Source organism: Cydia amplana, chromosome 12 (assembly GCF_948474715.1).
Source record: "Cydia amplana chromosome 12, ilCydAmpl1.1, whole genome shotgun sequence".
In the NCBI taxonomy this organism is placed as follows: domain Eukaryota; kingdom Metazoa; phylum Arthropoda; class Insecta; order Lepidoptera; family Tortricidae; genus Cydia; species Cydia amplana.
In genome coordinates, this window is record NC_086080.1 from 1,695,417 (window position 1) to 1,710,029 (window position 14,613).

Sequence of the window (14,613 nt, forward strand, 5' to 3'; positions counted from 1 at the left end):
CTTATTCTCTTAGATGCTCAGTTTACTACCTAGTGACACGAAAGAAAAATATTAATCTCGTAACTGAACTTCGACATGCATCTTTCAGAAAAAAATACATGTTTAATACAAGCTTTTATTGTCGAATATTATTTTCTTTATAAAGTCATGAACTACTCGTAAAACATTGTGAACTATAATATAATACAAACTTTGGCACCTGGGTGAAATGTTATGTATGGCAATTTTATCGGGTCCATTTCAATTTTGTTACATAGGTACCTACGATATTGAGAAATGTTAACAGTAACTATCCTAACAAAATGTAGCTGCCCCCGTGTCCACCGTCATCAACGCTGCAAGACGGGCAACGGGCATATCGTGAATGGTTTAATCGGTACTGTCGGTCTTTGCTCACGAGTCCGACATAACCAGCTACCTGACTACTTGACTAGGTATGATGCGTGAATGCATTCCTCAATAGGTCAATGCATTCCTTCATCTAAATAAAATCAAATTGGGCCCAGCTTTACAACACACGTATTCAGTGACGTGATCTCCATAAACTACTAGTCGATCGACCCTTACAATCAGTCATGTTTTGTTATTGTAAATTGCCTGCATTTACAACATAAATATTTACTACAACCAAATACCGTTACATTACAAATTACTTACGATACTTTAATAACCTGAATAAGTGTAGTGATTGAATGCCGTATGACATGCAATCTCAACTAAATTCGAGGAGGCGGATTTGATATTAATGTCGAACTCAAAATTAGACGAGAGGGATGCATTGAGACGACCATATAATCGATATCATATTTTGTTATTTTAAATATACCTTCTGCTTTAAACATATGACGTTATAGGGGTTTAATTACTGCATTCTTTGACAGCGCATGACTTATAACCCTTGAATAATAAAACATGAAGTGATGAGTTTGGTATAAATTATAATGCACACCCACATTGCGTTATTAGTACCTACTAGCCTAATAACACACTTTCGGCAGTGAATTGTCTACCTTTGAGTAGTTACATTGCTAACAATTCAAGTAAAAGTAAAACAATGTTTAATTCGCTGCGTCTGTACTTCTCCCCTTTTGTTAAAAAAAATGAGGAATTACGCTTACTCCAGATCTTCAAACCTTTGTACACTATCCTTTCATTTCTCGGACTTATCCCTTGCTCAATAGAATTTCCACAAAGAAATGTAGAATGCATTATTTTTCACAAGTCCGCTTTCAAACATTCATGTTGTGCTTTCTTAACGCTGCTTATCGTGTATGTGTTTTTCGGACTCCACGTATATGAAGTGTTAACCTCACATGAAGAGATTAGTCTAGCTGATGATAAAATGGCGAAGACCAATTACATAATTGAATTGGTCACACAATTTACGTTCTGCAACGCTACGTATTTCTGCGCTTTCCGATACAAAGAAGTATACGTGTCCATTTTAAAAGAGATTACTCGGTCTTGGGACGACCTGCCTTATGTCAATAGAGGGATCATTCTGGGACGTATTCGCGTGAGAGTCAACTGTGGAGTTATCGGGACTATATGTCTTATCCTGCTCACACTCACGGCCGTTACGTACGCTGGCTCGTCTAGCTTATGGAAGAGGATATTGATAACAATTTCTTTCAATTTACCAGAGATGACACAGTTCATTTTGATCGCGTTTTATTATGTGTGTGTATTGATGGTAGTGGCATTATTGAAGAACATTGAGGACCACTGTAGGATGTTCATGAAAGCACGAAGAAGTATAAAGAATAGCAGTTCAAAAGTGGAGTTGGGACGGATTCCTATCCTAACGTTGTCCCAAATGCAGTGCGTGTATGTGAAGGCGCTGCGTGTCAAGAGACAGATCAATGGGGTTTTCCAAGCTCCTATCATGTTTTCCCTGCTCCAATGCTTTCACACGATGGTCAGTGAATCCTACGACATTTGCCAAGGACTCCTTTATCAAGACAACTTTTCAACTCACAACTTGATCGAATGTTCCTACTGGGTGTTTTTGCAACTGTTGAAGATTTATGCTTTGGCACGTTCAGGATCCTTATTAAAAGCAGAGGTACCTGAATTGGTTGAAGGATAATTATTTGTTAATATCAGAAATGCCTACTAGACTAATCTACTGTTATTTCTCAGGCGCTCGCAATTGGACGAACAATACATAACATTCGAAGTAACGATGAAGATGTAAAACTGTTTGTTGAGGTATGTACAGTCGGCAATTAGATAGTGAGGGTCAAAGCGGCTAAATATAGTATGGCCTAAAAATAAGTGGATTAATATTTGAATATTTTTCTTACTTCCACGTCTTTAAAACGTATTCTCTTCAAAATGTCTCCTATACATAAACGCAAACTTTTGGTAAAAAATTTAACAATATGCCGCAGTAAAAAAAAGTCAAATAACGTAACAGTCATTTTGAAAATGAGTAGGTAATGACCAACTACTAAGCCAGAAGCACGCTACTGCAACTCTTAATAGCATAGTATGGTATCTTGCTTACTGTTGCAAGATGCCATACTATGATATGCTTAAGGCCGCAAAAATATCTGACACGATCTTATTTGTAAAGTCATAAGAGCGTGTCACATATTTTTGCGGCCTTCGAAGAGTAACATATTATGGCAGGTGACTGTACATAACCAGTAATTATTACCGTTCGTTTCGTTCTGTCCCCAGATTCAACATTTTTCAACGTTAATGGCTTTTCAAGGGACTGAAATCACAATTTTCGGCTATTTTCCATTAGAAGCTCCACTAATGTTTAATGTAAGTTAAATATATACGCCACAACGACAAGGTAGAGAGGTAGACTAACTAAAACTAGACTTCTAACATTGTCTCGTGATTCCAACTTTGCGACACTCGGGGCGCCCGCTAGCTGGCGCGGGTGCACGGAGCGGGCGCACGCGGGTGCCATTATACGTAAAATCCGTCCCACGCGACTGCGCCAGTTAGCGTTGTTCATACTTACTATTATTCGTAACCCCGCTCACCCGCTCCGTGCAACCGCGCCAGCTAGCGGACGCCCTCGGAACGAATCCGGACTTGACTCCGTGAATGCTCCGTGATTGTTACGCTATTTAGGGTTCTAGCTAAATTGGACATTCCATAACGTAAGTATCTGACAATCAATTTAGTTAGGACCCTAAATGGCGTAACAATGCCGTGTGATGACTGTACATACTTTACGATTTCCACGACCTTTGAATAATTTAAATAATGATTGTTTTTTGTTTCAGATGGTCGCAGCAGCAGCGATGTACTTGATAATACTCGTACAGTTTGCAAAGACTCGTTAGAGTCATATTACATAAAAGGACCCATAACTCAATAAAATGTATACTTGTGTAAATCAACTTTTTAATGTCAATCGTTGCCACGGTTACGGTTAGTTAACCAAACTAGGGTTAAAACAATTCTTAAAATGTTAGGATATTTTTAAGGAGAGTCTTAGTAACGGACAGTGGAGTCTTAATAATAGGTTCCGTTTGTACTCTTAGGGTACGGAACCTTAAAAAACTATTATTTAGTCACGTTTCAACTCACACTACCTAATTTTTGCGGCGATAACTTTTTTCACACAAAGATTTGGGACTACCTGTCATAGTAAAAGTTTTACAACTTAGAATAACCTATCCGTTGACATACTGCTTGCCCTTAATGGTATTTTACCATGGTCCAATTTTATTATAGGTATACCTATAGGTATTTACTAGCTGCCAGCCATGTACAGTTCTTTACATTCCCAATATTCCCATTGATGGTTTGGCATCTTGGGAATTAGGTAAAGCGGGCACTGGTTGTAACATTTCTGTATTTCGTTGTTAAGATCTATATTAAGAATAATTAAATAACAAAATTAACGTAGGTACCTACATACTTGTGGTAAATGATATAATGAATGAATGAATGAATATATTTATTTTTGCGTAACACATAATATTAAACCACAAAGTTTATTAACTTCTTTGAATTTGATAAATGTTTATTTAAATAAATATAATTTAATAACAAAAGTATAGTAGTACCTACATACTTGTGGTAAATGATATACCTAATATTAAATCACAAATTTTATTAACTTCTTTGCATTTCTAAATAAGAACCCGAACAGAACAGTACGCCACCATTTATGGTGTTTTACCGTAGATATCATTCGGGTCTGTCAAACTGTACCATAATTACTAAATACATGACAGCAGACACGACAATCTGTAATAAAAAATGTACATTAGTTTAAAATATTTTTTTAAACCCCCTACACATTATGCCAAAAAAATAAATGTTATGCCAATGCCTTACATAATTTTGGAAAAGAGCTGATACTATTCAAACTGCTGGATCGATTTTTCTCAAACATATAGGTAAGAAATGGCTAAGAACCACCACAAGGAAACTCGCTTTCGAAATCAGTCCATCAGTTGGAGAGCTACGATGCCACAGACAGACAGACATACATCAAACATAATAACACAAATATAACAACATAAACATATAATTATAAAGCACCAACAAGAGGCCGAATTCTGAAATAATAATTAATCTTGGTTTTGATCCTGTTCATTCTTGTTTTGATTTTGTGGAGTAACAAATCGTTAAAATAAATCAGGATCGTGCTCCACGCCTATGTTGGTCACTCACAGATTTGTAAGTGACGCATGCCACGTATTACTGCAACCGTAACAAAGAAAGTGCGAGAGTGACTTACTCGTAGCTCACGACACCGTTAGGAAATGCAATCTCGATCTCGCAATTTCGAGCTCTCGCGAGATCTCGCACGAATTTTCGAGATACAATCTCTTTGACAGGAAATCTCGATTTTTGCAATCTCGGTCGAGATCTCGATTAATGTTTTCGAGACCTCGAATCGCCAATCTTGGTGCGAGATTGCATTCCCTAGATACGATCGACAATAAATTTTTACCATCATATAGGTATTTTTATAGTTGGTCAAACCAATTTGTCAGTCAGTAAGAACCAGGAAAACTATACCCATCCTTTTCTTTTGGGTACTAGTACTAGTGTAAGACAAATATAGTATGATTTTTATTATTTTATTTGATACACTAGCAGCACTTGGAGCTGATGCGTGTATATCGAAGCACTTGTATTTTATTTTGCACATTTTAAAGTTCTAAAATTTGTATCCAGTCTATTTTTGAAAATGTTGACCGATGGTGCACTAACAACAGTTTCTGGTAGAGAATTCCACACTGTTATCACACGATTCGGTAAGAAGTGTTTTCTAGGGTTACTAGCACTCGGAGGTTTGACAAGTTTTTGGAGTGTCCTCTTAACCTTACATTCTGACTTGATGTGATTGTCTGTCTATGTTTAAAATGAGACATTCCTTTGACAAACTATATGTATATTCTTCTGTAGGCAAGTAGGTATTGTTTTTCTTTTTTGAAAGCCGAAAAAAAAGCATCGCACCCTTGTGCGCGAATAGCTTTGCGCCGCGATTCGCGCACAAGTGTGAAGGGGGCTTAACGTAACAATCAAACAAAAGGTGTTACTATCTTTTCTCGATTTTTACTTACGTTAAACAAGAGGGACGCATCCAATGAAAAATACCCGTAGATAGTGAGTGTCGCCTCTTGATAGGTCATTAATGTTGAGAAATGTTGTACCTTTTGTAAAAGACAAAAGTAAACTTTAGGAAATACTAAAGAGTCAGTATACCAGACGCCCGCACCATCTTGAATTTTTGCAACAAGTGCTTCGCTTCGCTGGTAAGTATGTCAATTGTCAAGTTAGTGTAATAGGCGCCTGGATCTATTAAACACCCTAACCTACACACTCGAAAATCAATAGTAGGAAAATATTCTACAATAATATTAAATCTTACCATTAAATATACTTCAAAATCTTGATGTCCGCTTGGGATATTATGAATAATGCGGCCAATTCTATTCACCTGTAAAAATATTAATAATAATATTAAAATAGTAAACTAAATAGCAAATATACTATCTGTAGTCATATTTGCGCTGTATCTTGCACAGCAAAGCACGCAAAATTTTAAGAAAACCCAAAAATGGTAACAGCGCTAACTGTTGAGATAAAGCAGACCTTGCTACAAATTAGAGTCTACGTATAGAGCCCGTTACCTGCTGTCCATACATCTCACGCCAAGAGGTTTGCTTCCCATATGCACCCATTTATATATAACTCTGTTTGCAAAATTATCGATCTAAAAACCTGTACTTTATCAAATGTTAAATCTAAACTCAAAAAATGGTTTGTGACTAGAGAATGCAATCTCGATCTCACAATTTCGAGATCTCGCGAGATCTCGCACGAATTTGCGAGATTCAATCTCGTTGATAGGGAATCTTGATTTATGTAATATTGGTCGAGATCTCGATTAAAATTTTTGAGATCTCGAACGAGAATTGATCAACGAAAGATTGATCTCTGTGAATCACTTGTTTTGAGTATACTTTTTACCTTAGATTCATGTTATTCTGGCAGTACTATTGTGTTTAGCCAGCTTTAGCCGACGATAATAATGTTTCCAAAACTTGCTACGTAATATTTAAAGCCAAAAACAAACCCATTCCTACACATGCGCCTCTTACAATAAATGACATCCCCTTAAAACAAAAATCTCATGAAAAATATCTCGGCCTTTACATGGATACACACCTAACCTGGAACTTTCATATAGATCAAATAAAAAAGAAACTGGTAACCCTGCGAGGTTCTCTTCATAACACTATTAAGTATATACCTAAAAACCAAAAATTTACTATTTACAATGCTCTTGTAAAACCACACCTGCTATACCTTATTGAAATTTGGGGCAGTGCTGCAAAAACCAGATTAGCTGAACTACAAATTTTACAGAATAAAATAATTAAAATGCTGTTTAATTATCACTACCTAACACCTACAAAAAGAATTTTCGCTGAAACAAATGTAATGAGTATTAAACAACTATATATATATATCGGCGACGGATGGTCCCGATGGCGGTGGGCGCGTGGGGGTAGTACCTAGATGTATTACTTCACAGCCAAAATAGTAGGTATGCTACAAACGCATGAAATAAACATTCGGACTCATTAACCATACTAGTGCCTACTATATTTCAGTACTAAATGATGAAAAGAACTAATTGCTATTAGAATGTTGACTGGTTAAATTGCAAATAAAAAGATCACATGAAATCGTTCAAATCTTTATTTCAGTCAAACTAAACCGGTTCCAACCCTACACCTCTGACCCGAGAAGATTTAACCCGGCAACAAACTCGGCGGGACACATCTTTTCAAAACAACACATAGTTTCTTTATTTTACAAAAGTAAGCTTATAATGGCACATAAGAAATCAAAATAACACTTGGAATAAAACACTTAGCTAAACGGTTAAAGAACGTAAGAATCTATAAGCTTTCAGAATAATCCTTCAGGTGTAAGCCTTCAGGAACGTAGCGAATTAGGCACGAGCTTGGCTAACGTCCGATCTCTAGCGCGGTCCGATCAAGAAGAAGGAAGCCAGTTCCAGCGGCGGAGCCAACCGCTCCCGCCTCCAAATTCAAGTTGGTAAACCTGCCTGACCAGTCTACCAACATAACGACAAAAATGCCTGCTCGTGCCTACGTTCACTCAAGATACCCCTCTTGACGTTCCAAAGCCTTCTACCTGTCATCTTAGTTCATCAATACGCCAATAGATGGTGGCGTTACTCTCTACGCAACTTTAGGATTCCGTTACAAGCAAATAATATGTAGCCAAACATTGCTAATCGATTTTATACAGGCGTTTAAAGCTATGAACTGTAACACTGCAATACGTCCTTCTGGTGTCTCGCTCCGACACGGCCGTCCTGCGTTACACACGTCCTCGTGTGTGGGTGTATGCATTTGATACTGAAACAAAACATACAGCACAGTATCTCATCGCTCGGTCATTCCTGACCAACAATTTGGGTCTCACTCAAATTACTATTAAAATCAAACTTTGTCATCAATCAAACCAGAAAAATAATTGTTCAAAATTACTTTAACAATCCTCAATTCTCTAGTCAAAAATAGTCCATCAAGCAACGACTAAATAAAAAAATACTCGTCAATAATCATCGCCGCTTTCTAACGGATGCACTCCAATAATCATCGCCTCCATCTGGCGGATATTCTCAAATTTATGTGAAAACAGAACAATCCCAAACATCAAAAACACAAATCATAACAGCTCTAATTCATTGCTCGACAGTATCACTACTATTGTCGTCAATATCAATTTACGGGGAAATTATCTGGCATTAAAAAATAAATTGGTCATATGTGATCTAAATTTTTGTAAGACATCTTAAAATAAATAACATTCTGAATTGATAGTTCCAATTTTACTCATATGAACACAGTACATAAACGGGAATTCATTTTTAACAAAACAACACCAGTCCTTCGGTGCATTGCCAGTCCTTCGGCAGATACCAGACCCTCGTCAGAAGTAACCATCTCAGCCGCGTAAGTGCTACTCCTCGCAAAGAGCATTCTGCACATAAAAAGCAGACCACGTGCACCTCTTACATGCTCCGGCACTTCTGATGCGGTCACTAAACAATACCCAGTCCATCGGGCATACTTTCAGTCCATCGAAAGCAAAACAGTATTGCCCAGTCCATCGGGCGTGCCTTCAGTCCATCGAAAGCATGACAGTATTGTCCAGTCCATCGGGCGTGATTTCAGCCCATACGAAAGTACAAGCTTTCAGTCCGTCGAAAGCAAAACAATGTTAACAGTGAATTCCAAAAAAAAGAAAATAAAAACAGGTCTTTAAATCATGTTACTCAGAACCATTGGTACTATCAGCGTCAACTGATCAACTGAAACTGAACATTACTGATCAAAATCACTAAAGATAGCTTTCTTCTTTAGCTTTAACAACAGAAACTCGCTCAAGACTTCTATGCAGAAGTAAAACATCTCAAAATAATCCCAACAAAATGGGAACTGCTCACCAGCTTAACAAAGTATGATGCACGCGACCAAGTCAAAGGTGGTGGTGGTGAGGTCCAACCCAAGCACGGAGGCTGATCCTTTCCGCTTGCCGTTGCCGTTGCTGCGGCAGATTGCGAGAGACACGATGTGGTTCAACATAGCTGGCTGTTACTGAAATCATCATTTGCACGGTATCAGGTTTATCATGTATGCAGGCTAAACTCAAAAGGTTTATGAAATGCAAGGTAGCAGACACAAAAACATGTTTCCAATGTACACGGGACTTCAAAAATCTCAGAATAAAATTTAAACTTCAATGAGTGCGTTTTATTTAATTCCATGAACAAACAAACACGTGTTCCAAAAATAAGTAACACGGTAAATGGGCCAATACGAAAAGTGACAGCTTATTAGTTACGTTCGACTGTTATGCTTCGCCATTACACTCAAAATAAAATTCACTAATAAACAATTGGAACGAAACCTGTCCTTTTATTTCCAAATCTCCAGCACAGAAGATACTGCACAGCCGCCTCTGTATCACGGGCGCAATGGCGTCCGCAAGCTCGCTCGGCTCCGGCTGCAGGACACTGTAACATTAATTTTCATATGCGTAGCTCATGTTTCCATAGTATACACGATTTGTGATCTATCACGGCATTACGAGCAATAATTTGTCGCAATTTTATTAATTACTAAACATTACAGGGTAAAGATTACATAATGCTTGCATTGGCAAATCAGCAGGATCAATTTCTAACGGTGCATTGTATTTTTATGAAAAAAAAATATTTTTTGAGGGTAGATGCACAAGTGAGCGATGAAATAATATCACGTCGCGACAGCCAATATTTGATTTTAATTAAAAATATGGATTTCACATCAAAATAACTTAAGATCACTTAGATTTCAACGGATTTTAAAAATTAATTGTATTTTCAAATCAATTATTGAGGGTAGATTCACAAGTGAGCGATGAAATAATATCACGTCGTGATAGCTAATACTTGGTTTTAATTAACAGTATGGATTTCAAATCAAAATAACTCGAGATCGCCTCGATCTAAATGGATTACAAAAATTAATTGTAAAGAAACGCGGCGATACCAGAGATGACGTCACGTAACGACCGCTATGCTCGACTGCCTCAATCATAATTCACAATTTCACAATAATTCTCACCAAATAACAATGAATTACACTCACCATTCAATCAAGGTTAGACACGTGAGCTTACCATTACAAAGTGTCCAGATTATGGAATGTAGGTCACTAGAAATACACCACGCTCCCAGGTGGCTGTGTAAGCAATACATGAAACTCCGCATCTATCCCACTTGCTGATATCGGCGACGGATGGTCCCGATGGCGGTGGGCGCGTGGGGGTAGTACCTAGATGTATTACTTCACAGCCAAAATAGTAGGTATGCTACAAACGCATGAAATAAACATTCGGACTCATTAACCATACTAGTGCCTACTATATTTCAGTACTAAATGATGAAAAGAACTAATTGCTATTAGAATGTTGACTGGTTAAATTGCAAATAAAAAGATCACATGAAATCGTTCAAATCTTTATTTCAGTCAAACTAAACCGGTTCCAACCCTACACCTCTGACCCGAGAAGATTTAACCCGGCAACAAACTCGGCGGGACACATCTTTTCAAAACAACACATAGTTTCTTTATTTTACAAAAGTAAGCTTATAATGGCACATAAGAAATCAAAATAACACTTGGAATAAAACACTTAGCTAAACGGTTAAAGAACGTAAGAATCTATAAGCTTTCAGAATAATCCTTCAGGTGTAAGCCTTCAGGAACGTAGCGAATTAGGCACGAGCTTGGCTAACGTCCGATCTCTAGCGCGGTCCGATCAAGAAGAAGGAAGCCAGTTCCAGCGGCGGAGCCAACCGCTCCCGCCTCCAAATTCAAGTTGGTAAACCTGCCTGACCAGTCTACCAACATAACGACAAAAATGCCTGCTCGTGCCTACGTTCACTCAAGATACCCCTCTTGACGTTCCAAAGCCTTCTACCTGTCATCTTAGTTCATCAATACGCCAATAGATGGTGGCGTTACTCTCTACGCAACTTTAGGATTCCGTTACAAGCAAATAATATGTAGCCAAACATTGCTAATCGATTTTATACAGGCGTTTAAAGCTATGAACTGTAACACTGCAATACGTCCTTCTGGTGTCTCGCTCCGACATATACAACAGTTGTATTTTTATACGTAAAACTTTAAATAAAAAAATACACACGAACTTGTCGTTTAAAAATAGAAAAAATGTTCCGAACCCCTGCACTCGACATAGCCGCCGCGCTAGTTTTCTTATCTTACCGAAGATTCGTACTAACTACGGCAAATCAATGATTACTTTTGAGGGTGCGCGCATGTACAACAACCTACCCTCACATATTAAACATCTCGAAGCGTTTAACTCGTTTAAAAAGGAACTTGCTAAACATGTCATTGCAGACAAACCGATAATATAAAACGAGTTGAACGTGTAGTTAACTGTGTTATTCAGTTAAACCTAATAAATATGTACGTACCTATTTTAATTTTGTTATGCTGCGACGACGAAAAAATAGATGTAAATATGTATTTTAAATATGTTCTCATGTCAGTGATGTATTGTCTTTATGAGAATAAATGTCTTTAAACCTAAACCTATAATAGCACTGTGGCGCACTCTGTGCGGAATATATGCGGAATAATGAGCGAGCGTTTTCTGCTGTTGGCCTTTTTGCAACAAACAGGTGCCGCTTGGCCAACAATGCCTTGAGCACCCTGTGTTTTTTTACGAAATCATTTTCAAAATGCATAGAGAAATAAAATGCTGATTTTCTAAGTAAAACACGTTACAATTATGTATGTATAATTAAAAATAATAATTACCACTTTTTCTTACTAACATGATTACGTGCTATTTAGAGCTAAATAAGACTTACCTATCTTGTTTTAATAAAAGTAGTTTTTTGTTAAATGTTGATTAAATTTGTTGTTTTTATTTTCAATACATAACATGGTGATTATGGTGAACAATAAGAAGTGTTTACAGAATTCTTAGTTTTTTGACCAGATTATGACATTTTTAATTACTTTGTATAATCTCGATCTCGTCGAGATTAATCTCGATCTCGAAAGGTCGAGATCTCGAAACACCCTATCTCGATTCAGATTTTTCGTGCGAGATCTCGAATCGCCAATCTTGGTGCGAGATTGCATTCCCTATTTGTGACCCTATCCTACAATGATATGGAAAATATAATACGTTCTTATGTTTAGGTCTGTCATCATCTAGTCCTGACTCACTCGCTCTCCTACATCTTTCACACACACACACGCACACATATATACACACCCTAAAAGCATACGCCTTATCACCCTCTCTCGCACATCATTTTAATTAGGTTTAGTTACTGTATGTTACCTACTCTTTTGTAAGCCCCAAGATACAGTCTCAGCCTAGTTTGGGGCTTACCGGACACCTTTGTGATCTTTGCGTACCTATTTTATTATAAATAAATTATTCTTATACTTATTGCATGCAAGTACGGTCAGCAGCAGAAGTGGCTAAGCGAGCGAGGTGTTCAAAATTACGTTGACGCGCTCTTATTCTCTTAACAATAAAGTCGCGTCAAAGATGATTTTGAACACCTCGCTCGCTTAGCAACTATTGCTGCTGACTGTACTATCGCTAATAGTGATGGCTTTACAGAAAACCGTCAATAAACCGGGTGATCCGATATCAAGATATTTTGGAATATTCATTAGTATGATAGTACAAACACGCAAACAAACAGCCTCCCACCCTGACCTAAATGCATATTTAACATCTCCGTTCCATCGGGGGTAAAAATTTCTGACTCAAATCTTATTTGTAAAGTCATAAATGCGTCTCTACATGTACTATATATTGTATAGTTATACAATTAGATTAGATGTGCAAGATGTAGCACGTAAATATGTACTTATTTATATGTAAATATAAATATTATGACGTATACCTGCGATTTCAATAAAGATCCGGACTGACCCAAGATATACAATTTTACGAATTGATTGAGCACCCAGCAGCAACACTCGGCAACATCATGTGGGGTAAAGTCCGACTGGTATGAGAGGCCGTGGTACACCAAGTGTCCTGTACTCACCAGCTCATGAAAGGTCATCGCCAACGCCACCAGGATCTGTGCCTGAAACTGGAGTCAGTAAATACAAGTAATAAGACAACAAACATGACTACCTCCTTAACCATTTGTCTGTTTGTACGGATTCTGACCGAATTACGTCATCTACTTAATTGAATTTTTCTATACAGCACAACAGACGTTTGGGCCTTGATTTTTGACCACCACACACATGAAAGGTTAAATCATTTGGGAAGCGAGATTGGAAAGAAATTGAGTAAGTATATTACTATTTATTAGTACCACCTGGAATGCAGCGTTAACCTGCCGTTTGATGTCCATCGTCCTCACGTACATATCTCGTAAAAATACTATATCATGTCCTAGATAAGCTTTAACGGAAACAAACCGCAAATTTCTTGGATCCGAAATCACTCTAAACTCTTCTTCGATGTTTTGTAACAGCGCCACAACCATCAAAATCATCACGAAATAAAATGCAATAACTGCCCACTGAATCAGCTCTAATAGATTAAATGTCAGGCTTATTAATATATTCTTCCATATATCTGATGTACCGGTGTATGTTACGACTGACAAGAGATGGAATAAGACCAACATTGCTCCGAGCACCACGCAATTTACTTTTACGCGTAATCTTCCAAGAATCTGTCTTTTCTGACCCTTTGCCAGAGCATTCCAATAGTCAGCCATACTGTTCAACATTATGATGTACATATTTCTGTCGCGGATTGCACAAAAATATGACACGGTACAAACGAACATTTGTAAAACTAGACAAATAGTGTAGGTCATTTCGGTGACATAGTCCTCGGTCATAGTGTTTTCTTTACTAGAGGCATTCAATTCAAGTAAATGAAGAATGAAGAAAACATGAGTTGTTACGATCGTGAGAAAGCTACAAGCCAAATTAATACTGATCTTGGAGGTTTTAGTAATGTTTTGGGTTCCATCAGAAAATTGTATGCCTTGAGGAAATAAACCGAGAAAGGATAGTAAAATGTATAGAGGTTTCAAAATCTGGAGGAAATTCAGTTGTTCGTCCGTGTAATGGACGGGAGAGAAATATTTTCTCAGCGTGGCAATCATTTCTTCTGGTACTAGATTTCTCAATGCATTTACGTTTGCGCTAAAAATTGAAAAATTTTCACTGGCTTCCAGGAGGCGAAGGTTAGACTTCTAAAGCATAATTCCCGGGTATTTTTTATTCAAGGTTCCTACTAAGTACCTAATGCAGCGCTCCTTAGTGACAAGCACTATTACGAGTAGACTGAAATTTATATCACATATCACTTAGGTACCGATATTAAGCGTAGTTTTATGAACAACTATTACGATGATATCACTCACTAATTGCTTGTTACTATTCTATAAAACGTGTATTATGACTCTAAATACTATTATTTTCGAATCGGGATTGAATCGTGGCTACATATATTACATATCCGTCTCCAAATTATTTATGCTAATAATTACTAGCTCCTGTCCGT

At 37.5% G+C, this 14,613-nt stretch overlaps 2 protein-coding genes across 2 annotated transcripts; one reads left to right on the forward strand and one right to left on the reverse strand.

Annotated features, from left to right (window-relative positions):
- Nucleotides 1–1,012: 1,012 nt before the first annotated feature.
- LOC134652563 (uncharacterized) lies at nucleotides 1,013–3,326 on the forward strand. The gene is made up of 4 exons (XM_063507728.1): nucleotides 1,013–2,065; nucleotides 2,143–2,211; nucleotides 2,686–2,775; nucleotides 3,249–3,326. The coding sequence occupies exons 1-4, from the start codon at nucleotides 1,055–1,057 to the stop codon at nucleotides 3,306–3,308; spliced, it is 1,230 nt and encodes a 409-aa protein (XP_063363798.1). The 5' UTR covers nucleotides 1,013–1,054; the 3' UTR covers nucleotides 3,309–3,326.
- Nucleotides 3,327–4,161: 835 nt separating this feature from the next.
- On the reverse strand, nucleotides 4,162–14,212 carry LOC134652564 (gustatory receptor 68a-like). The gene is made up of 5 exons (XM_063507729.1): nucleotides 13,409–14,212; nucleotides 12,980–13,168; nucleotides 5,858–5,926; nucleotides 5,550–5,639; nucleotides 4,162–4,221 (listed from the first exon to the last, which is right to left on the reverse strand). The coding sequence occupies exons 1-5, from the start codon at nucleotides 14,210–14,212 to the stop codon at nucleotides 4,162–4,164; spliced, it is 1,212 nt and encodes a 403-aa protein (XP_063363799.1).
- Nucleotides 14,213–14,613: the final 401 nt, after the last annotated feature.

What these genes read in the sequence shown, in the direction of transcription:
- LOC134652563 (XM_063507728.1), top strand. Translation starts at nt 1,055, where the DNA reads ATGTTTAATTCGCTGCGTCTGTACTTCTCCCCTTTTGTTAAAAAAAAT. An exon ending in GATCCTTATTAAAAGCAGAG is followed by an intron (nt 2,066 to 2,142) that starts GTACCTGAATTG and finishes GTTATTTCTCAG; the next exon opens with GCGCTCGCAATTGGACGAAC. An exon ending in AAGCTCCACTAATGTTTAAT is followed by an intron (nt 2,776 to 3,248) that starts GTAAGTTAAATA and finishes TTTTTGTTTCAG; the next exon opens with ATGGTCGCAGCAGCAGCGAT.
- LOC134652564 (XM_063507729.1), bottom strand. Translation starts at nt 14,212, where the DNA reads ATGATTGCCACGCTGAGAAAATATTTCTCTCCCGTCCATTACACGGAC. An exon ending in AGGTTAACGCTGCATTCCAG is followed by an intron (nt 13,169 to 13,408) that starts GTGGTACTAATA and finishes CTCCAGTTTCAG; the next exon opens with GCACAGATCCTGGTGGCGTT. An exon ending in GATCTTTATTGAAATCGCAG is followed by an intron (nt 5,927 to 12,979) that starts GTATACGTCATA and finishes ATATTTTTACAG; the next exon opens with GTGAATAGAATTGGCCGCAT.